The sequence below is a fragment of the Cololabis saira genome, chromosome 18 (assembly GCF_033807715.1).
Source record: "Cololabis saira isolate AMF1-May2022 chromosome 18, fColSai1.1, whole genome shotgun sequence".
Taxonomy (NCBI): domain Eukaryota; kingdom Metazoa; phylum Chordata; class Actinopteri; order Beloniformes; family Belonidae; genus Cololabis; species Cololabis saira.
Window position 1 is genome coordinate 25,377,768 of NC_084604.1, and position 22,893 is coordinate 25,400,660.

At 39.0% G+C, this 22,893-nt stretch overlaps 3 protein-coding genes across 5 annotated transcripts; all 3 read right to left on the minus strand.

The window, feature by feature from the left end:
- Positions 1–71: 71 nt before the first annotated feature.
- Positions 72–7,236, minus strand: LOC133418478 (phospholipase ABHD3-like). Of its 2 annotated transcripts, none has more exons than XM_061707173.1 (9): positions 6,870–7,236; positions 5,253–5,413; positions 4,983–5,165; positions 4,783–4,828; positions 3,526–3,638; positions 3,272–3,445; positions 3,146–3,194; positions 2,889–3,054; positions 72–2,725 (listed from the first exon to the last, which is right to left on the minus strand). In XM_061707173.1, exons 1-9 carry the CDS (start codon positions 6,981–6,983, stop codon positions 2,529–2,531), a joined length of 1,203 nt encoding a protein of 400 aa, XP_061563157.1. In that variant the 5' UTR covers positions 6,984–7,236; the 3' UTR covers positions 72–2,528. The 2 variants fall into 2 exon arrangements, with proteins under 2 accessions (XP_061563157.1, XP_061563158.1); XM_061707174.1 differs by having other exon boundaries at positions 7,077–7,235.
- A 2,549-nt stretch (positions 7,237–9,785) lies between these two features.
- Positions 9,786–12,658, minus strand: LOC133418479 (cathepsin B-like). The gene is made up of 10 exons (XM_061707176.1): positions 12,588–12,658; positions 12,078–12,216; positions 11,886–11,971; positions 11,658–11,772; positions 11,414–11,529; positions 11,070–11,155; positions 10,848–10,991; positions 10,658–10,774; positions 10,101–10,229; positions 9,786–9,941 (listed from the first exon to the last, which is right to left on the minus strand). The coding sequence occupies exons 2-10, from the start codon at positions 12,198–12,200 to the stop codon at positions 9,865–9,867; spliced, it is 993 nt and encodes a 330-aa protein (XP_061563160.1). The 5' UTR covers positions 12,201–12,216; positions 12,588–12,658; the 3' UTR covers positions 9,786–9,864.
- Positions 12,659–12,994: 336 nt separating this feature from the next.
- Positions 12,995–22,616, minus strand: fdft1 (farnesyl-diphosphate farnesyltransferase 1). Of its 2 annotated transcripts, XM_061707053.1 has the most exons (8): positions 22,416–22,616; positions 19,198–19,295; positions 16,701–16,884; positions 16,471–16,599; positions 15,761–15,952; positions 15,404–15,580; positions 14,046–14,198; positions 12,995–13,961 (listed from the first exon to the last, which is right to left on the minus strand). In XM_061707053.1, exons 1-8 carry the CDS (start codon positions 22,512–22,514, stop codon positions 13,734–13,736), a joined length of 1,260 nt encoding a protein of 419 aa, XP_061563037.1. In that variant the 5' UTR covers positions 22,515–22,616; the 3' UTR covers positions 12,995–13,733. The 2 variants fall into 2 exon arrangements, with proteins under 2 accessions (XP_061563037.1, XP_061563036.1); XM_061707052.1 differs by lacking the exon at positions 22,416–22,616 and having other exon boundaries at positions 19,198–19,940.
- Between the last annotated feature and the right edge of the window lie 277 nt (positions 22,617–22,893).

Consider the following 22,893-nt stretch of genomic DNA (forward strand, 5'->3'; position numbering starts at 1 on the left):
AACAAGGCCCGATTAAACTATGTGCTGCTACTGATCACAGTCAGTAAAAGGAAAGTGTTCATTGATGGGTATTTTAAACTTTCAGCCACTTTATTAAATACAAAAGTGTCCAAAACAGTTTCAAGAGATAAAGCAAAAACATTGTGACTGTGTTTACAGCTTGTGTAGAAGTACAAATCAAGGCAAAAATACCAAAATGATCAAAAGTACAAAGAAATTAAAGTCAGGTGAATGGTGTGAAAATATTCTAAAATAGATTAAACTCAAAATTAAAAGAAATCCAGGCATACATGTAGCACCTTTAGCTGCAGTGATATCTTTATCTTTAAGATAACTCACTTCTCGCTAAGTCTTGTGAAAAACAGCTCTGGCCTCTGATAAAAGGGACATCAATCATAAATGAATACTTCCTTGACATTAGCACAGCTAAGTGTGGTGCTGTTGTAATAAACCCCTCTGTATTGCCACTGTAATTCAAATCAAAGCAAATTTCTCCAAACATATTCATTTACTTAAAGTAGCTAAGTTTTACATAACATTCCTTCATCAGCTTCCTCCTCTATTCATTGTGCAAAAATGAAAAATGTATGGCAGACTGTAGAACCCAAACATTTTTAGAAATCATTACATGGTAAGTCTTAATACCTAATTACAATTATTATTAATTACCGACTATTACAACACAGACAACCACTACAAACAATCATAAATAATTTTCAGCATTTGATACAAGTAATTTAGTATCACACTGATATAAAAAATATTCATACTGGCTCTTCATTTTTTAACACCATCAACTCTACCTTTGATTCACAGCAACCGAGTATACAGCAAACACATGCAGATCTTTATAACGTCATCATTTAAGGGCAGGGTATGCAATTCTGCGTGGCTTCTAAACTAGAACACTTATTGCCATATTAAGTCAATTTCAAATAGCTGCCCATCTTATGACTTGAAAAAAAAAGAAGAGTGGGGGGGGTTTCTTCTGAAGCACATGAAATGGGGGTAGAGTTGGGAGGCTTGGGAGGAATTTCTATGCTTTTTTGTGTTGTTTTCCTGTGAGCACCGAAGGGTTGGAGAGGGAGAATCTAGTTCTCCTTCTTTTTTTGATGCTTTGTTCAAATTATAAATGGACACACCATCATCCAGAAATCCCATACCCTGCCTTTAAGGTACGTTAAAAGTTAAGTACAGAACCAAACTGGTGCCAGCTAAATAATAATAATAATAATAATAATAATAATAATAATAATAATACAGATTTGTGGTCATCCATTTTTCAGCTTATTCTTGTTGTTCTTCCTTAAAAAAATAAACATACTCACAGACTTATTTTTGTCTTTTGCACCTGACATTATGCCCTGTTGTTAAAAACCTCAAGAAAAGAAAACGTAGAAGTGATGAATAAAACTACAGGATATTCTCAATATCCTGTTGTAACAATCATATATTTAGTCCATTAGTTTGAATTCTTGTCTACACGTATGTTCTTCAGCTGGGATGGTGCTTTGTGGAAGAACTGGCACATAGCAGTTAACATTTAAGGTATAAATAATTAAAAAAATTATTATATTCTTATTGCGCATTTAAATTAAGCATAATATTTTCAAGTAATTGTATTTTCACTCTTTTAAAACTCTCTGCTTATTTTGAGAGAACTAGCTTTAATAAAGGTAAATTGGCAGAGTGGCAAAATAATTGTACAATACAGATGGTCATCTCCCTGCAAACATGACAAAAATAATTTGTGCGGTTGGGTAATAGCATGCAGTGCCAAGCATTGACTTTCTAAGAACTGTTAAGAGTTGATTCAACATGCCCATAAGCACCGTGCCATAAACATTAATGCAGGTGCTTGAGGTGCACTAAACTTACTGCAGTTTAATCCTAGATATCACTAGTGAGAAAATGACTCTCCTAAACCACCAGAACAGTCTTCAAAGGAGTCAGAAAGTATATCATTCACATTCAAAAATAGCACATTTTCAGTGTTTATACCTTTACTTTTAAATGGTATTGATATTTTGGTAATAATTCTACCTTTTCATGTTTTAAATCCAATCTATGTAGCAACACCACTTCTTGACAAAATAGCGTCTAACAATACTCTAGTGTTCAAGGACGGTCTGACACACTATAATAATACTTTTTCCCACTAGGTGTGTATTTCATCTTACGCCTGTATTGCACCACGGGCTGACACATTAACATTCTTGTGGTCTTTTGGGTAGGGTGGTATGTTGGCTTGTTGCTAGCTGGTGTATCCTGGCGGGTGGGGGGTTGCCGTGCGTCTGGACATATGGACAGGTGTGGCATTGTTACATAGTGCGGCTTTAACAGTTGGCGGACATACCGGCTCTCACATTCTTTCCTCCAGGATCACCCAAGTAGATGTTCCCACATAGCCTGACTTTGTTTGACATGATTAACCTCCAGTTCATCTAGGATTTTCATTTTACTTGATCTTAGCAGTGGCATGCAGTATTAGACTCCTCTTGTATTCTTTGCCATTTTTTTTTACTTGTCTATTGTTCTTTGATACCACAGGCTTTCTTGATGTCCCTAGGGTGTTCAAAGACGGCCTTGACAAACTGGCCAAACAGGCGGTCCATGTAGTTCTCACCACGTGGAAACAAACCCTCCAAGAAGGCGATGTGCCCTCCATGAGCCGTCAAAAGCAGAGCAACATTTGGCAATCTCTGGACTATGGACACAGGAAAGGCTGTGAGTGGAGGAAACACAGTGAAAAACAGTGAGGTTTAGATTGAACAGATAACTCGTTGGACAAAAAGTCTGTGTAAAACACCCATGTTTGTGTGCCTAAGTGTAATACAGCTGCTTGAGTATGTTTATGTACTGCTAAGTTTCTCATGCCACCCACTCACCATTCTGAGGAGAGAAAGGGTCATCAGCTGCGTTGAGACACAGGATGGGTACTGCAGTACGGGGGAGTTTTTTGCCTGGGCTGGCATCATGGTAATAATCCATACAAGACTCATAGCCAAACAATAAAGATGTGAATCTTTCATCGAACTCACGGATCGTCCGTGACTGGAGAAGAGGATGAAGTGAGATGGCAGTAGGATAAACACATATATACATGTAAGGAAATGAAGCCATTGGTGATGGCAGTGTCCCATACCTGCAAGACATGGTCTACATCCACAACTTTCTCCAAAATCTTCCGGTGCCTGTTAAACATATATATGCACGACTTTAACACATGAGTTTGTTAAACTGCCTTCAAGAAACAGGAAAAGTGTCTGACCTGATGACAGCGCGACACAGACCGCGCGTGAGGTATTGGTTGAAGAGCAGCCAGTTGAGAGGTTCCTCCATTGACTCTGAGGACTTCAGTGCATCGAAGGCGACAGAGATGGTGATCCCTGCCACCATGCCCGACTCTGTGCGCTTACGGGCCAGGTAGTTTAACAATATCATGCTGCAGAAAAAGATGTTTAAAGGTTAGTACAGGAAGGAGAAAACAGAAATGTTTTAGGAAACTGTTCACCAACAACTCACCCTCCTAAAGATACACCAGCACCAAGCACAGGGGCATGAGGGTAGAGTCCTTTGACATGTTGGACAACACACTCCAGGTCTGAAGTATTGGAAGCGCAGTAGGTGACTGGTGTCTCAAAAAAGCAGAAGAACAGAGGAAAACTTACAACTCAAGGACATTTATCTTGCTGTCAAACAGAAGAGTGAAATTATCAATGTCTTAGTTGCTTTGTCAACATTACCAGTGTAGGAGCCATTTTTTATGTTGTGCAGGTATTTGCTTTTCCACTAGGGTGCAGTATGATTTCAGTTACTTTTTTTTACCCCAGAGTGATGGTGGGAGACACACACAGTTTTTACACGGCAGCCAGAGAGATAATAGAAACCTTTTTTGTTCTGTCAATTTACCTTTTTGTTCAAATAAACGGGAACCTCACCCAAAGATATTACTTTTGCAACCTTTCCTTTTTATTCACTCTGGAGTCGAGTCAAGAACAAACCATCCCAAACCACCAGCAGGTGACAAGTTTTGTTTTTTGAGTAGTCACCACAACCAGGTCTATCTGGGACATTTTAAAAGTCCATGTGTTTGCAATGACAATATAAATCTTTGGAAACAGGTCAAAAAGAGTTTAAGAAATTATGCTAAGCAGGGGCTTGCCACTCAGTGATTAAAAATATTTCAGAAATGGTTGGGACTTTTTGACAAACGGAACAATACACATGCAAAGGAATAAGCCAGCTCAGGCTCCATCTACACACAAAATACCTGCTAATCGGATTCTTTCCTTCTTTGTTTTGGTCTTTTTGGTCAAATTTTCTTGACAGTAAGAAAGGCATAGCATTACATTTATACAAAACAAGGTTTTATACTGCAGCTCCCTTGGAAACATTTTTAAGCTCACTGGACACCTTTGAGAAGACACATTAGCTTTGACCACACCACTCACACGCCATGATTTTCTTTTGCTTCTATCATGTCTGTCTGCATTGATATTAAAAAGGAAACTGAGGGGAAAAACTGACATTCAAATCCCATTTTCTTGAAGAAATCGTGATAATAAACATCCTGATAAGAATCAAGAAAGCTTTTATTATTATGTAATGTTACAACACCTTTCAACCAACTTAACTTCCTTTATAGCAGTTGGTCCTCTGCATCTCAAAGACATATACATCTTGAAAAAGTGTAAAATCTGCAGCAACAAACTGCCAACTGTAATTTTGCGATCCAGAGTGTCTTAAAATAACAGGCACTAACTAAACAATTTTACTTACCAACAACTCTTCCCCTCCAACTCCTCTGTTGTTGAAGACAACACATCTGAAAGGGAGTTAATGAAAAAAGTTTAAGAAATTACAGAAAATATACCACTTAAGTTTAAAATGGCCACGTCAGTGTCTCAAGAAGCATTTATTACATGTATCAACATATACTTCTGATTTTGTAACATTCATTGGGAGACCGATGAGCTGACCTGTAACCGTGGCGTATGGCCTGGGTAACAGCATGACGCACATAGGACTGCTGGCTGTTCCCTGTCAAGCCTGGGAGAATAAGTACTGTGGGCCGAGTGGAGGATTCTGGGTAAGTCACACTGGCCTGATTGTCCGCCCAGTCCAGAGAGATCTGACCCCCATCAACTGTACGGATCAATTCACTGAAAGATGAAGGGAGACAAAATAACTTGATGACACCAATAGATAATCAAAGAGTCGGCAATCAAGAAATATTAGCCTCCACCTACTTGCGATAAGTGACAGGGGGTCTAGATTTGAGGAGTGCACAGACCAGGGTTTGAAGCCGGCCTCCACAGCACCAGGGAGTGGGACTAAAGCGGTCGGCTACTACAGGACAGTGTTTGTAGAGGAATGCGCTGAAAGCCTCACTACATACCAGGACTGGTGTCTGAGAGGAAATAAGCAAAAAATTAAAACACTACACAGAGGATTTTAACTTAAGCCCACGTCACAGACAATCATGCACACAAAGCAAGCTGGGTGAGTTAAAGCATTATTACTTGTTCTCATAGCAGATGCACTGCTGAGCAGAGGTTTATTTCTGTATTTGGAATAAAAGGAATTGCAGAATTAAAGTCATTCATAGCCTTTATTTTAAAAGAATCATTAGTTCGGCTTTACTTTTTTTATTCTTTGTATTTACATTAATATGATTGTGATATTATTGTTATCATAATTATTATTATGTATTAATAATAACAACAATAATAACATTATTGTTATCATTATTATTTATAAATAACAACAACAATAACATTGTTTTCTATCATTATTATCAATATGATTACGTTGTAAACAGTACTCGAGTTGAGGGGGGATGAGGGGAGATGGCATCCCCCCCTGAAATAAAAACGGTCCAAATCATCCCCCCTGTAAAACTGCATCCCCCCTTTCGATTCCTTATGTAATTTCATCAATGAATGTGGTTTTACTGCTATTTCAACATTTAGAGTCATCACCAGAAAAATAACACCAGAAAAATAACTTATTTGACAATTTTCACCTGTTTCAAGTAAATTTTCAGTTGAAATAAGTAGAAAAATCTGCCAGTGGGAAAATATTTGTCTTCTCATTACAAGCAATAAAATGTTGTTCCACATTCAGATTTTTCTACTTATTTTTAAGTAAAAATCTACTTGAAACAGAAGAAAATTGTTGTTTTTTTCAGTGATGAGTCTTGTTTTAAGTGTAATGAGATTGTTTTGCTAAAATGAGACATTTTAACTAGAAATAAGACAAATGTTCGTGTTATGATTTTGAGTTTTTGCAGTGATCCATTTTACTTATCCTGTGAAGGACAGAGTCATATTGATAAGTTCAGAAAACTGTTTTTTATTTTTGTGTTTTGATGTATTTGATGTAAGCCCAGTGGATATTTAAAGCTTAAGGCTGCATTTAACTGCTGCTATGTCATTCCTGCAGTATTTCTGCAGGTGTTTTGGTCACTGCTATTATTTGTAATATATCATATTATTTGTAATCAGCACAAATGATCTGTCCCCGATGATAATCATATAATAATATGATAAAATCCACCATCCATCTGATTCTTTTTTTTTTACAACTCGAGTACTGGTTGTAAAAGGAAAGAATGACTCAAAGTAATATATATATATATATATATATATATATATATATATATATATATATATATATATATATATATATATATATATATATATATATATATATATATATATATATATATACATATATATATATATATATATATATATATATATATATATATATATATATATATATATATATATATATATATATATATATATATAGTGTATAGCGTTATAGCGCAGTCATTGTGGGTCCTGCCCGCTGTGACTGACCTGACACCGGCGGCCCCACAGATAGTACAGAGCGGTGGAGAGAGAGCAGATGAACACCGTGTACGGTCTGGAAACACACCATGATCTCCACAGCCCCGCAATGGAGACACACATGACCGCGGTCTATACTGGACAGAGGACAGCTCCACCACACAACAGTGAAACACTGACAGACAGAAATTAACAAGGAAATGCCCCGCAACCTGCCTTCATCCCCACCAGCTAACGGCAAAGAGGTTTCACCGCCCTCCTTCAACTCTTTCTACACGTCCGACCAGCTGTCCAGGTGATGACCGCAGGTCGGCGTCCAGCTGACCGGTACTCTCTTCGGAAGCAGCCGCTTCCTGGTTGAGGCGGGGACGAACATGTGCACGTCACTGCGGGCGTTATGTAAGCACCGTAACCACGGCAACGGCTCCAAAGTACGGCGGTCCTCGGTCTCCTCTACTATAGACATATATACATAGAAGTATGAGACAGAACAGTAAACAAGATGCCAGAGCACTGGGCCGCGTATTCCTGTACAACTCGGCTAACAATTGCGACCAGGGATAAAAATAATAAATTAAAATAAAATAAAATAAAATAACCACCACCACATTGCCAAACTCACCTCTCTTGACCTGCAGAAAGGCAGCATGAAGCTCTGCAAAGCAGTCCTCTTTCAGGGCTTTTAGCATATGTGTAAATATATATATATTAAATAATATATTAAATATATATATTGTGTGTCTTGCAAAATAGCCTACCTATCATCCTCACATGGCAGAATATTACACTTAATTGCGCCAGCCAGACAGATGACTGAGTGGAGCGGGTGACCGCTCCAAGATGGCGGCCCCACTGGGTGGTGGAGTGGCCATAGACATGCTAGATGGCTCGTCCGCGCTGCTGTCAATGCAGAGCGAAGTCGTCACACGGCGGCCATCTTTCCTCGGGAAGCTCGCTCACTCATAACATTGTGTTTAATGGCGCATGTACTGCAACCTTAACTTTCTCAATTCTCAACAGGTTGGTTTGTTATGAACGTCAGAGATGTAGTTATGACACTGCATACTTGTGAATAATTATAAACATTGACAAACGTACTTTTATATGAAAATAACAAGAAACAGATAGCTATGACAAGGTTACCTTATAACATATATATATATATATATATATATATATATATATATATATATATATATATATATATATATATATATATATATATATATATATATATATATATATTATTATATTATTATTACATTATAACATGTATTTATATGACATTATAAAATGTATTTATATTATTACATTATAACATGTGTGTGTATATATATATATATATATATATATATATATATATATATATATATATATATATATATATATATATATATATATATATATATTATGATTATGATATTTATTACCGCCACCAACTTCTGAGCGGCTCCTAGCTGCAACTGCAGGGGCCATTACAGCAGTGAACTTATTATTTAAAGCGTATCCATGTCATTTAAAAATCTTTTTAAGTAAGGTTGTTTGAAGGAAATATTAGATGGTGGTTACAGCGGCAAGGCAAGACAAGTTTACTTGTATAGCACATTTCAGTAAGAAGGTAATTCAAGGTGCTTACATAATACAAATATGAAAAGTGATGTTACTTGTTCTCAATTACAAGTATCATGTGACAAGTATCATAATTCTTAGAGAAAGCTGTTTGCTTCCACCTGTCTGTATGGATGTCTGGTAGATGCCTGATGACAACCTGACCTGCAGTCCCGCCCTCTGACCACCTCAGTGGCTGCTGTCTACATCTGTTTATATAGTCATCCTTGTAGTGCACCAACTAACCATTGTCTCTATATTACAAATAATATAATACAAATATTGCATAGTATGTAACCAACAGACTGGTTCATGTTTACTGAGAACGAATGCCTTTTTTGCAAGGACTTTGGATATATTGTTTTGAGAACAATATATCAGGTAAAAGCTAATCACTATTGAAAAGAAAAACTTTGAATGCAAAAATAACCTTTCATGCAATATTCATAAACTCTTTATTCATGAAGCTAAATGTTCCAAGTTATTTTACAACATTTCTAATTGAAATACATTTATATTTTGAATCTGAGATTTGAAATGAATAAAAAATCTGTACTTGCGCCTTTAGTTAACAAATAAAGATACAAATAAAACTGTCTGTGCTACAAGTCTAACAACCAATTTCAAATCTTTTTAATATTTTCTTTGTGGAATGTGTATTATGCATAATTTGGAGTGGGTGGAGCCTGATCTGGCAGTGGAATTGACCAATCAGAAAACAGTTTTCAGGGAACAGTCAATTGCGCAAACCTGCTAAAAGTGTCACGTGACACGAATGTATTTTGACTTCATTCAAAAGTACTGAAAACATTACAGTTATTCAAACACACATTTCTGTAATTTTGATTAATATCGATTTGAAAAGTTCTAAATTAAAAGTGGTAAATATCGACCAATTGCTGCCTTCTTGGTCAGGTCTCTCTTGAAAACCTTGTTAACACCTGGTTTAATAAAAGATATAGATAAATAATGTCCTGATCCATTAATCCTCAGTTGTACATGACGAATGTACTTTGAATGTACTAGAATGGCTTTAATTAAATTTGGTGAACATTATAAACTTTGATTCCAATCCTGACTCAGGTTCCTAATTGCTTATCAGGAAGTGATTTGTCAGCCTATACTGTACATGCACATCTGTAAACACTGTATAAGTCGTTTACATGAATTAGGCTGGAATTCATATGCCTACTTCTCATGAGCCACATGTAGCCACCTGGATCACAATCACCTCATGAAAATGAAAGAATATAATTCATCAAAGAAAAGGGACAAGAACATTTCAGTTTATTGTAGGAACAAGGCTCAAGATCAGTCCCTCTCCTGATCGGTCAATATTTGCAATGTATCTTAATTGATTCATTTGTTGATTGTCTGCAGCCAGGACTCATTTCAGCTAGTTGAGTGGCATTCCTGCAACCACCTCTGACTCAATTCCACATTCATTATTTCCACGCTTGATCTTGAAGTAGCCTGCAATAAGAACAAGATACAGTAAGAGGATGTGTTAATGCTGAATTTATCTGTATAAAAAATAATCTAATATGGTATATGTAGGTTAAACACAAATCGGTGTATTGGCTTCAACAGAAAGAAACCTTATTCAGCCCACAACCCCTAGTTACATCGTACCTTTGTCACCCCAGTCGCTGTTCCAGGAGTTCGCAACCAGCCAGTAAGGGGTCCCGTTCTCCTCTCCCCAACCCAGGATCTTAATGGCATGCCCTCCCAGCATTCCTCCTGTCACATGCTGATATACACCTAGAAGAAGCAACTTTTTAAAAATCTTACTAGAATTACTGCAAATATTCAAAATCATGAATCAAGCCTCAGCTGCAAATAACGTTACTAAATTTAGGAAATGAAAGTGTTCCACAAAAAAAAGCTCAACAAGGTTATCATTACCGACTTTTTAAACATTGACTGCTTGTTTCTTCTGGCCTGCCCGAATCCTTCAGGTTAAATAAACTGGTATAAAATAAAAAAATAAAACGACTCACTATGGCTTTAAAGATGAAAAATAATCAGATATAGTGAGGAAAAGCTTTGGAAGTAGGTCAGCACTAACAGCAAGTATAAGCAGTTTGTAGTTAATTGGCTTATGAAGATTTAATGCTAGTAAACAATGCAGCTTATGTTTTTGCAGAAGAGACTTTTGCATGCAATACAGCATATACAGTGAACAGTACCAGTCTTATACTGCAGAAAATCCTCATAAACACTAAAAGCCGCCTCCACAGGCCCATTCTTATACAGCTCAGTCATGATCTGCTCCTGTTGGGACGGGATGCTGTAAGAGCGTTTGCCTGAGGGGGGAGACAAGGGAGACGTCAGATTGGAGGTAAGGTATGAGAGAAAAGCTGCTTTACATGTCTTTACCAAAGTGTTTGTCCTTTGGGTATGACAGCGAGGACCCATCAATGCACTGCTTCACACACTTCGGAGTATCCTGTTCACCCTTGCAAGGAGGACGGGTTCCATTCACATGGTGTTCACAGGGAGCGATGGTGTAGGGTCTGCAACCTGTAACACGCAGTCCCCATTTAACCGCCAGATGCCCCAAAACAGCCTGAACTGAACCCATGAGTGTGATGACCTTACCAACTTTGGAGGCATACAACCCTCCTGTTACGAGTCCCGTCTTTGTCCAAAATTCCCAAGCAGCAGATGGAAAACCACCAAAACAGCTGTAACCACAAGAACACATACAATATTCCATTTCTTAACCTAAAGCCTTATAGACAGATTTTCCAGTGATTAAAAGCAGGATCCAAAAGAGGCTGTTTTAAAAGACTGATCAAACTATTCTCAACTGATGGAGAGTATCCTAAAACCTCACAGTGCAACTCAATCATCTTTCCCCAGGGAAAGGTGCAATCTCTGAAACGTTCATCAGAATCAGAACCAGAATCAGCTTTAATGACAAGTTTGACACTGATGCTCACCCCATGCCACATTCATCACAGCAGGTGAGTAAATCTTCTGCAGAGATCTCCAGGGAGACCTTCCCATCACTTTGGATACATATTCTGTCAGATATTGCTTCAGCCGCCCCAAAAGCCTGCAGGAAGTCAAAAAGTGCATAGAGAGCTGGTTCAGAATTGCAGTTGAATATTATTTTGTTGTACAGAGTGATGATTATGCTGTGCTGTAATATCTCTTCTCTGCCTCACTGTGTGCTTTTCTTACCCAGCAGGATCCGCAGGAGCCCTGATCTCTGATCTGTTGGAGTGTAGGGCAATTAGGCCACTGCTGCCGGGGGTCAAAGCTGTCAGGCAGCTTTATGCCTTCTATATTATGAGCCCTAAACAGGAGAAGGTAGTTAAGCAGATAAGACGAACCTGCTGACTGTCACCTGTTTGGACATGGGAGGAGCTGCACACAAAGACCCTCAATCATGTACATGTTAAAACTTACACTTCTGGCAGCCTGGGTCCACCAAGTATGGTCCCACAGAGTCCTTTCACATAGCTGATATCAACTTTGTGGAAGTTTTGGCCAGCCTGGAGCAAAAGCAGACGAATAAACACAGAGTTTGTAACTATAATCTTTGACAGGAGACTTTCTGCTGGCTGCTGCCAGTCTCACAGAAAACGTCTACAGTCTCACCATCCAGGTGGTGTTGGCTTTATTAATAAAGTCAGCCATCTCTGAGGAAAGGACAGGAAGTTGAGTGTGGCCCAAGGCGATGGAGACCATCGCCGTGGTGCAGAGGAGGAACAGAGGATGCATCTTGCAAAACAGGTAACTCACAACTGAAAACAAGAGAGGTTTATGATTCGAGAATTACAGCATCATAACAAAAGTTTGAAGTCTTTAGCTGTGATAACAATGACGTAAAAATAAGTGAAGCATATGCATATAATTATATGGAGCCTACAATTCAATGTTGCAGAGACTGATGAGTCTTCAAACATAAAACCACTGCCAACATTGACTGTTCTGTCCAGCAATCTGTTATTTATACTGTATAATAACCTGTAAAAACATTACAACTGGAATTTTCCTTGGGATTAGTAAAGTATATATATATATATATATATATATATATATATATATATCATTAAACTCCTTCATAATGATCAAACCAAGTTTCAGAAAACAAGTCTTAACTTTTACCTTTTCTGTTGATTCTTCGCTGCAACTTCCTCTCCACCACTGGTGGACAAAAGCTTCTGACCAGCTTTTATACAAGACACAAGTTACAGAATCACATGTCAGTGTGATAAACTTATATTCATTGTTGATCTCATGTGATCGGAAATATTCCAAAAAAGGTATATTATAAATATTCCAAAGGTTTACTGGCGCTCGCAGTTACAGATTACCTTACCTCTCCTATCATTTTATGGCTTATTCTTCATTTTTATTCAGTAGAATGTAAGTTTAAATCGCACATGCTGAACACTTAAAAGCAAACCTCAACACAATATCTAAACCTTGATCCCCCCCCGGTAGTAAAACTCTAACAAAAACATTACCTTTGTTGATCGGAAATATTCAGACTCACACAGATTATATCAGTTCACATTTTTTTATTTGTTCAAATATGTACAAATCAAAATGTCACATTACATAGCAATGTTTGTAGCGCTCCTTTGGTTCTGTACAAGGTTACTGTGTGCTAGCCTTTCTACTCACCAAAGCTGTAAGGACACTTACTAGCAGGTTTCATTAGTTCAATGCATCTTTTTTCCTCCCTCATCAGTTTAAACGGTTCATGTTTGGTAAAACGCACCGCAATATTGCACATATGTATTTTTCAAATATCTTAAAAGACTGTTTTTAAATTGAATTCAATAGGAAATGTGTAGAAATAAACCTCTGAGTAAATCTGCATGATGCCAACATTCAGTGTATAAAACAGTATAGTGTGCCGCTGTACTTTATTCTGCCTCTCCCATAAGAAACAAGAGAAATACAGCAAAATATGAGAATTATGAAACCTATAGTTTGAGGCAAAATTATACTAAAGCTGAATAAGTTCTGTGACTGTGTACTCCTTAAATCCTAAAATGACCATTGTCATGCTTTGAACCTGTAACAGGATGGTCTACAGCCAATCACTAACAAATGACATAACGAGACCAGGCTGCTATGAGAACTCCACCACAGTTCAATGTGTCCATGGTCCTGGGACAACCACTATAAAACCACAAAGTGAGAAGAAATGTCTCAAATCCCACGAGTCAGAGGAGAAAAAAGACCTCCAGAGAGGGCAGCGGGGCTTCTTCACTCTATGGGCCTCAGCAAGCTTCAACAAGTTCATTGTCCGGGCATGTCGCCGGTGCCCTGCGCCTGTGCCGCAGTCGTGCTGAGGTATTGCCAGCTGAGGACGGCCAGTAGCATGGCAGCAGACAAGTACATGGGAGACAGGTGGTGGGTCTTGGAGGGGAGGCTGGACTGAGACAGGGCGGACCTCTCTTGGATTATGGCCAGGATGTGCAGGGTCTTGTCCCGGGACGGGTCAGTGAGGGAAACCTTTTGTAAAATCTGCAGAGAGGGAGAGGAACGAGGGTCAGAATCCCAATGTGACATTTCCAGTAGAGAAAGACTAATACAGAAGAACCTGCCCACCTCCTGGCTGTACTGACTGATGATGGTCTGCACGGCTCTCATATTGGTGGCCTCCATCATGAGGGTGACGGCCTGACCCTTTCTGATCTTCACCACCCGCTGAAACACCATGGGGTTGTTGTAGCACGTCGAAAGTGTTGCTATCGCCATCACCTGATCAACAGAGGAATTACATCTTATGTTGAAGTAAAAACAACGTGCTCAAACAATGTAATACTTTGTTTGAAGTTCGTGAGTTTTTCTGTTTTTCTAGGGTTGGTGGTATGCACCAATCACTTATGAGGTGCCAGGATGACCTTTTGACACATTTATCTTCCACAGGAACAACAAGCAGCATTCCATTTAGTATACATTCATTGCTTGCTCTCCAGGATTTAACAAAGGGCGGCTCGCATGTTTGCATCAACTTATATGTTGGAATAGCTGGTGAGAGTCTACACCTGGGGAACAGCAATGTTTGACACAACAGCAATAAGAACAAACACAAAGGGCAGATGCATATCTGTTTTAGGAGTAAAACTGTGGAACTCATTACACAATGACCTTAAACTAGCAAACTCAATAAAAGCATACAAGCTATTATTCAAAGCAAAGGTAATGGACACATATATAGAAACACAATAACAAAGAAGAATGTACACATGCATGAGATGAAATGGTAAATGGTTTGTCGGTTTCTTTAGCATCTTTTCACTTTCTGTTTTCAGAGCTATCATTATTATTATTATCATTATTATTGCTATTATTATTAATATTACTATTATTATTATCATCATCGACATTATTGTTATTATTACTATTATTATTATTATTTTGTGTAGACTTATGATACTTAAAGGACCTTGAGGCCGGATTGTGGCAAGATTTATGAAAAAAATCCGTATACGTTTTAAGTTTTCTAGTAATAATGTCAGATGAAGCGTTCCAAACCCAAAAGAATGAGCCCTCTAGTGTATCTCTCCTTTGCCTTGAACAGGCTGTGTGCTGCAAAATGTGCTGCAATTCGGTCCCGAATTTCCCGCGCTGGGCTGCGGATGTGACGTCACATGACGCTGCATGTGCGTTCTCCCCGTTCTCCCGTGCCGGCTTCACTGTTGGCTGCAGTACCCCCAACGGCCGTCGTGGTGAAGGGTGGCGCTAGAGAGTCTCATTTCTTAAAAGGAGCCTCAAGCTCCTTTAATTTGTTCTTTTTGTATATTGTATTCTGTAAAAGGTGGGCAAGATAAGCTTTATGCTTCAAGCCCAGACCTTTTTGGTCAAAATAATCACAATGTTGACCAGGGAAAAACCTGTGTTATCTTGTTTGTTGATTTTTATGTTTGTGATTGACCAAAATAAATATTAACTAACTAACTAACCTGTGGAATAGCACAGAAGTTGAAGACGCTCTGGTTTCGCAGACGAGATAGGTAGGCGATGACATCTGGGACGTGTCCCAGAGCATCAGTGACCAGCAGGTTGAGACAGGACAGCGCCGACTCCAGCTTCTCGGGCTGAGCAAAATCCTCCAGGCGTTCTGCAAACTGGCTCCAAGCCTGTAAAAGCAACATGACATGAACCTAATTTCACTTGCAACACAATGTTGTCCATCAAATACACTACAAACCTCAACTAATCTAGCCAGAGGTTTCAGTACACATCTAAAAATATGTTTAAACTATTGAACTGCATGACCTCTGATCAAGTACACACAGTCAAAATATTGGGTTTTGTACCTCTTGTGGCCAGAAAGCACGTCCCTCCATAGTATCTTCCAAATAGTCTCTGATGATGTTGGTCTTCTGGAGAAAGAGGCCCATGGAGTTGGCCAGCTCTGTGTCCCGGCCCACCTCGGGATCCTCCAGCTGGGAGGCAGAGAAGAGCTGGGACAGACCGATGCCGACCAGACCGGCAACGTAGTGGCAGTACTGCGCAAGGGGAAGGACAGAAAACATAGCTGCTACTTGAAGAATGACCCAAACAACAAGATATGGGCTTATTATTGAACTTTGTGATTTAAAAAAAAAAAAAAGAGGTATGACAGCAAATGCTGCCAATTGATTGAGTAAACTTCCACCAATTAAACATTTACTTAATATTGTCAAAGACCTGCTTAATCTACCTTTGTCACACCTAAAGGAATTTTTCTAGTGTGGCAAGACTTGATAAACACCAAGATAAGTGGAGTTGGAAACATGTCAGATGGCAGATAAGATGGTCAGCTGTCAGCACAACCCAAACATCTGATGAAATATTGCCAGTGTGTCAGAAGTTACTTGGCTAATTAGTAATTATACCTTTCAGCAGTATCAAAATACCCATCAATGTTTAATTGAAGCAACACATTTCCTCCAAAACCAAACACATGACAATATCTTGTGTAATAAAACGTTACTCCTACAATTTGTTCTTATGGATTTGGGTTTCATTGATAAATGGTCCCTACCTGGTCCCAGTCTTTCATGGTGCCCACTTTCTTCTCCAGGAATTCTGCCATCCCTACTCCCATTCGGTGGCAGATATCCGAGATAACGTCTCTGTATTCCTGAGCAAGGTTTCTGAATTCAAGTGATATCTGGATTCCACAGATGCAGGAAGAACAAAGTTGGTCAAGTCCAAAGATTGTATATGAAAATCCATCCATATTAATGTCTAGGGTTATCGAGAGCTACTAACCGTGGGGAAATCTTCAAGAACCTGACGATCCTTTTCCTGGCTCTCTGTGAAGCACCACTCCTCCTGGTACAGGTAAGTGTGGAAGTTATTTAGCATGGGCACCTTCTTGTCCAGGGGGATAGTCATGTCATCCTCCACCGTGTCCAAGGCACGCAGCACCAGGTAGAAGATGCAAACTGCATGTCTAGATCATAAAACCATCATGGAAGACATGGAAGACAAGGCAGGTTTATTTGTATGGCAAAATTCAACACAAGGTAATTCAAAGTGCTTTACATCAAGATTAAAAACAGCAAGACGCAATTAAACAGTAAATAAAAAATAAAATGATAAGAACAGAGGTAAAATAATAAAAACCACAAGTTGTTAAGAAGTAATGGCAGTAGAATACAGCAGGTAAGTATTTAATCTAAGAGTATGCTTCAGTAAACAGTAATGTTTTTAGGCCTGATTTGAAGGAGCTGACAGTTGGAGCAGACCTCAGGTCTACAGGAAGTTTGTTCCACTGGTGAGGAGCAGAATAACTGAACTGCCTCACCTTGCTTGGTTCTGGTTCTTGGGAACCACAACAAACCAGATCCAGATGAACCTCAGGGGTCTGGGAGCTTCATAGGGAACTAACAGGTCAAGCATGTATTTTGGTCCAAGACCATTCGGTGCTTTATAGAAACATCAGACTTCAGATGTTGAGTATGTACATTTAAGCAAATCCATACTGTATTAGTGCTATTATTTTAAAATGTATTCAGATTAAAAGATGCATCTCTGCAAACAGCTTTCATTTATTTGCAGAGGTGTCAAGTAACGAAGTACAAATACTTTGTTACATTACTTAAATAGAAATTTTGGTTATCTATACTTCACTGGAGTAATTATTTTTCAGGCGACATTTTACTTTTACTCCTTACATTTTCACACAATTATCTTTACTTTTTACTCCTTACATTTTAAAAACAGCCTCGTTACTCTATTTCATTTAGGCCTTTAATAAAAACTAGCCAGTTAAATTGCTCCATCCGGATAGAGTGAATTTGGTTGTGGTTGTTTCAGATGTTCTTGTCCAGTTTTGTTCTTACATCCGTTCCCTCAGATTCCTGCAACTAAACTTGGATGTACATTCCAATAAAGGTTAGGATAAATGATAACATGCCTCTGAAGTTTGACTTTTTGCACCATTACAATACTTATAGGCAACTAGTCATCATATCTCCTGCTCTCTGAAACACACGTTAATGCTCAATAGTACACATATATGGTTCTTTAATATATTTGCATTATACTAAGATGCATTCATTTTCAATGGCTATTGTCCTTAATGGCTTTTTTCCCCCTTACATTACTTTTACACTTTAAGTAGTTTTGAAACCAGTACTTTTATACTTTTACTTGAGTAAAAAACTTGAGTTGATACTTCAACTTCTACAGGAGTATTTTTAAACTCTAGTATCTGTACTTCTACCTGAGTAATGAATGTGAATACTTTTGACACCTCTGTTTATTTGAGCAATGACATAAATAGTGCGTTGTAATTGCGAGGGACAGAGAAATGGCAAACACTTCACATTTGTTTTTGCAGGAATGCATAGAGCTGCAGTCCACAGCAGCTGTGGTTGGAGGCTTGGAGAAATGCAGACTGCAATGCATGAAAATCTAAGATTCTGATAGCAGCAGTCAGGGGCGTCAATTGGTTATGGCAAGGTATGTCAACCGCCACACCTTGGCTTCCAGGGAAAATGTAAATGTTTGTTTTTTAAATAAATGTATGGAATTACTCTGTCTATTTGTATTGATTATTCTATTACTCAATACATATAGAATAACTACAAATGCAAATCAGAACAACATGATCGATTTCACTAGTTATTTTACACTGTAAAAACTCAAAATCTTAAGAATATTTGTCTTATTTCTAGTTAAAATGTCTAATTTTTAGTAAAAAAAAAATCTCATTACATTTAAGACAAGACTCAAAAACAACCATTTTCACCTGTTTCAAGTAGATTTTCACTTAAAATAAGTGGAAAAATCTGCCAGTGGAACAAGATTGTTTTGCTTGTAATGAGAAGATAAATCTTGTCCCACTGGCAGATTTTTCTACTTATTTCAAGTGAAAATGTACTTGAATCAGGTGAAAATGGTCAAATAAGTTATTTTTCTGGTAATGAGTCTTGTTTTAAGTGTAAAAAGATTTTTTGGCTAAAAATGAGACATTTTAACTAGAAATAAGACAAATATTTCTGGTAAGATTTTGAGTTTTTGCAGTGAGCGAGACTGCATTTGAAAAAGTTCCAATTTTCTTGACCACACAGATCAGCTACATAGACTTCTGTGATGAGTATTTGCTGGACGTGTTGAATGATACTGTAGTTAAATTCTGTGACTCGTAACCTTGCCATACCTTAGCTTCGACTGAATTGACGCCACTGGCAGCAGTGTTAATGAATGCATACAACTGTTGATCAAACTTTCCTGCCGACACGCCCCCCACCCCCCTCACCTCAACTCTCCGTCCAGCGCCTGGATCACCGCTGCAAAGCTCCGGCTGGTCTGGTTCAGGTACACGTAGCAGGTCCGCAGACTGTCGCTCATGGAGCCCTGGCAGGAGAAGCACAGGAGGGCCGTGTGTCGGTAGAAGCCCGCGGGTCTGAGGGCGCTGCAGGGCCGGGAGGCCTCCTGCAGGAGGCCCCGCTCCCCCCGCCGGCCCCAGCCCTGCAGCAGGGACCGGGGGGGAGCAGACCCGCCGCCCCGCGGAGCCACACACAGAGAGCGCTTGAAGACGGACAGGGAAACCGGACACTTGCAGCAAACTCCGGCCATACGAAAAGCCCGATGTTATAGGGAAGAACGGCCCCGCAATCGTGAGGGGACGCTGCCCATGTGGACGCCGCGTCAGACACGAGGGCCATAGAGGTCGAGCGTGTTAGTAAATCTTTTGGAGGGCGTTCATAGGGGGGGATTTAAAAAAAAAAAAAGAGGCACACTGTTGATCTCCTAAACATGTCGCCTGAATTATGGTTCCGCGTACCCTACTGCGTAGGCTCTGCGTCGGTGTAACGCGGGACCATAAATCAGCCTACAGTGAGCGGAGAAGGTGCAGAGCGCTTGTAGATCTGTTGTTATGATCACACACCCTCCTCCTCCCACGGGTCAAAACAATGGCAGCTGCTACTCTGTTTTCCTAACCCTTACGTTCAGCAACTTTAGGTCCCAGACAAAAAAAAAGTACGCCCTTGAAATATTAGTCATAGTTCTTCTCGTTGTGCAACCAGTGAATACAGGACTGTCTCAGAAAATTAGAATATTGTGATAAAGTCCTTTATTTTCTGTAATGCAAAAATGTCATACATTCTGGATTCATTACAAATCAACTGAAATATTGTAAGCCTTTTATTATTTTAATATTGCTGATCATGGCTTACAGCTTAAGAAAACTCAAATATCTTATCTCAAAAAATTAAAATATTCTGGGAATCTTAATCTTAAACTGTAAACCATAATCAGCAATATTAAAATAATAAAAGGTTTGCAATATTTCAGTTGATTTGTAATGAATCCAGAATGTATGACATTTTTGTTTTTTTAATTGCTATTACAGAAAATAAAGAACTTTATCACAATATTCTAATTTTCTGAGACAGTCCTGTATGTCCGAATATAAAATGTGCAGAAAATAGTCTATTTTTAATACTTCCATTATATTTACTGAAAAGTTAAAGTCGGCCAAAATTCAATGTTTTCTTGCAAAATAAATAAATAAAAAACCGTGTACCTTTTTCCTCCAAATTTGTCCAATCATAAATAAAGGAAGCGTGATTTTGCCGGCACCTGGTGGTGGACGCTGGGAATTACAGTGGCACGTATTTTTTCGAGGAAAGAGCATTGACAAAAAAAATAATGCTTTGAGAAACCTTCAGGAAAACAACTAAGTTCTGTCACTATTTATATCTGTTTTAATTTAGTCTATATAAATATAACACATGCATTCAGATAATGTCAACTTTTTTGCGATTGAGGAACACTGTGACTGATAGCTTATCTTCTGTCAAGTTGTAAATAGAGTCAGTGTGACTTTCTGCCAGGGGTGGAAAGTAACAAATTACATTTACCCACGTTACTGTAATTGAGTACTTTTTATGAGTAATTTGTAATTTTCTAAGTAGTTTTTGAAATATGTAATTTTTACTTTTACTCGAGTACATTTTGACCCAAGTATTTTACTTCGCTACATTTGAACCCCCTCACGTTACTGAGTACAAAATTTATGGTGAAAATCTTGTGGGCATTTTATTTTGGTTTATTGTGAATAGCAGGATCCGGCGGGCATTGGGCACTTTATTTTATGTTTGAATACTTCGATTCTGGTTTTAGTGTTGTCGGTTGGACAATATGACTGAAAATAGTTTGCACTTTACAGTACAGGTTGTGACTGTCCTTTTTGTCCTGCTCTGTGGAAGTAAAAGGATAATGTTACTGAGCTTAGCTGAGCTTTTACAAGTGTGGATGTGTACTTTAATATGCCTCGAAGTTGATTAAAACAACTTGTGCTGGATTTGATTTGTGACTCATCCTTTTTTTGCATTAAATAACTGAAAGTAACTTTTACTCCAATTACATTTTAAATGAAGTACTTTTGTACTTTTACTCGAGTACATTTTTAGAAGAGTACTTTTACTTTTACTTTGAGTAGGATTTAAGCAAAGTAAAGATACTTTTACTCAATTAAAATTTTTCAGTACTTTTTCCACCTCTCCTTTCTGCTCATGTCTGACCAAGCTCCTGGTATGCAGAGCGATGACAGGAGACGTTTCTTGAACATGTGTGCAAATAGGCTACATTAAATGAAACTGATTAAAAAAACAACTATCTCTGCTAGTGACATCGTTATATATTCTTTCTTAGTTAGGAAAAAATAAGAGTGATACACTGCCAAAGCATGCTGCAGCCACGCAGACTCTCTGTCCGGGTCACACTGGTGTTAAAACTGGGATTAGCGGGAGAACAGGCGCTCAGCATCCTCCTCTCAGGTGAACCCTCCAAGCTCATTACGCAACGTAATTCCCACGTCAATGGTCATCGGTTGCTATGTGTAGTAGGTCACCAGGGGTGAGAGCACAGATCTAATTTGGCAAAGTCCAATTAGCTGATTCTGTTTTCACATATGCGCCGCATAGGTCATCTATTGCACTGCAGAGCATAACGTGAGACCCGGTAGTTACGCCGCGTTCCATTTGTCCTCGAAGTGGGATTTCCCACTGGGAAAGTGGGAGAGTCTTCACCACCCCCGAGTTCACGTTCCAACCGGCTGCCCCGGTTGTAAACAGTAGAAGAGAGCTCTGTAAAAATTCGTAGCACTTCATTCTAGTTTTGGTCACACTAAATCAGTCGTATACAAGTATTGTTCGGCATATATATGCTGCTATAGTGTAATTTACATTTTTCATGTGGTATATGCGAAATACAAACTTGTTTTCCTACTTTGTTACTGGAACGCTGATAACTCGGCTGTGACGCCATTCCCAGTTCCGAGTTCCGACTTCCGAGGTAAATGGAACGCAGCATTAGTAGGTCTGTGTTTTCCTCCGCAGTGCTACACCGCAACTTCTCTATACTGCTGGCCTGAAAGGCGGAAGACGATGTTCTGCATGATCCGCATCTAAAATGGATCAGGGTCTGTCTCTGTTAGTACTGACAATATTTTCAAGAAATGTTACTCACATAATCCAACTTTGGCATAACGGCTTTACATCCACCCATCTTAAATTTAAACAGGTTGAACACCTCCTCCGGATGTCCCAGTGACTTCAGGATGTCCATGGTGGTTCAAATGTTCCGCTGCTACTCAGTGAAGGCGGCGTGTGGAGCTGCAGAGATGCTCTCCATGGAGGCCAGCCGCTGCCCAGACCACCATTAAGACGCACTGCTCTCTGTCAGAGCCGCGTCAGATCGACTGACGCCGCGGATTGGATGGAGGGCCATGGGTTTAGCGCACGGGGTCCAATGAGAAGCCAGTGCGTCTGGCGTGATGCTCCGCCCAGATGAAGTGTTACCCGAGCTCGTCTTCTGATTGGTCTGTTGACCAACAGAAGGAGGAACCATACCTGTTCAATGAAACTATGGAGAAATATCCATCCACCATAAACATCCACCTTTAAAACCACCTTAAATTCAATAATAAAACTTCAAAAACGAGCCA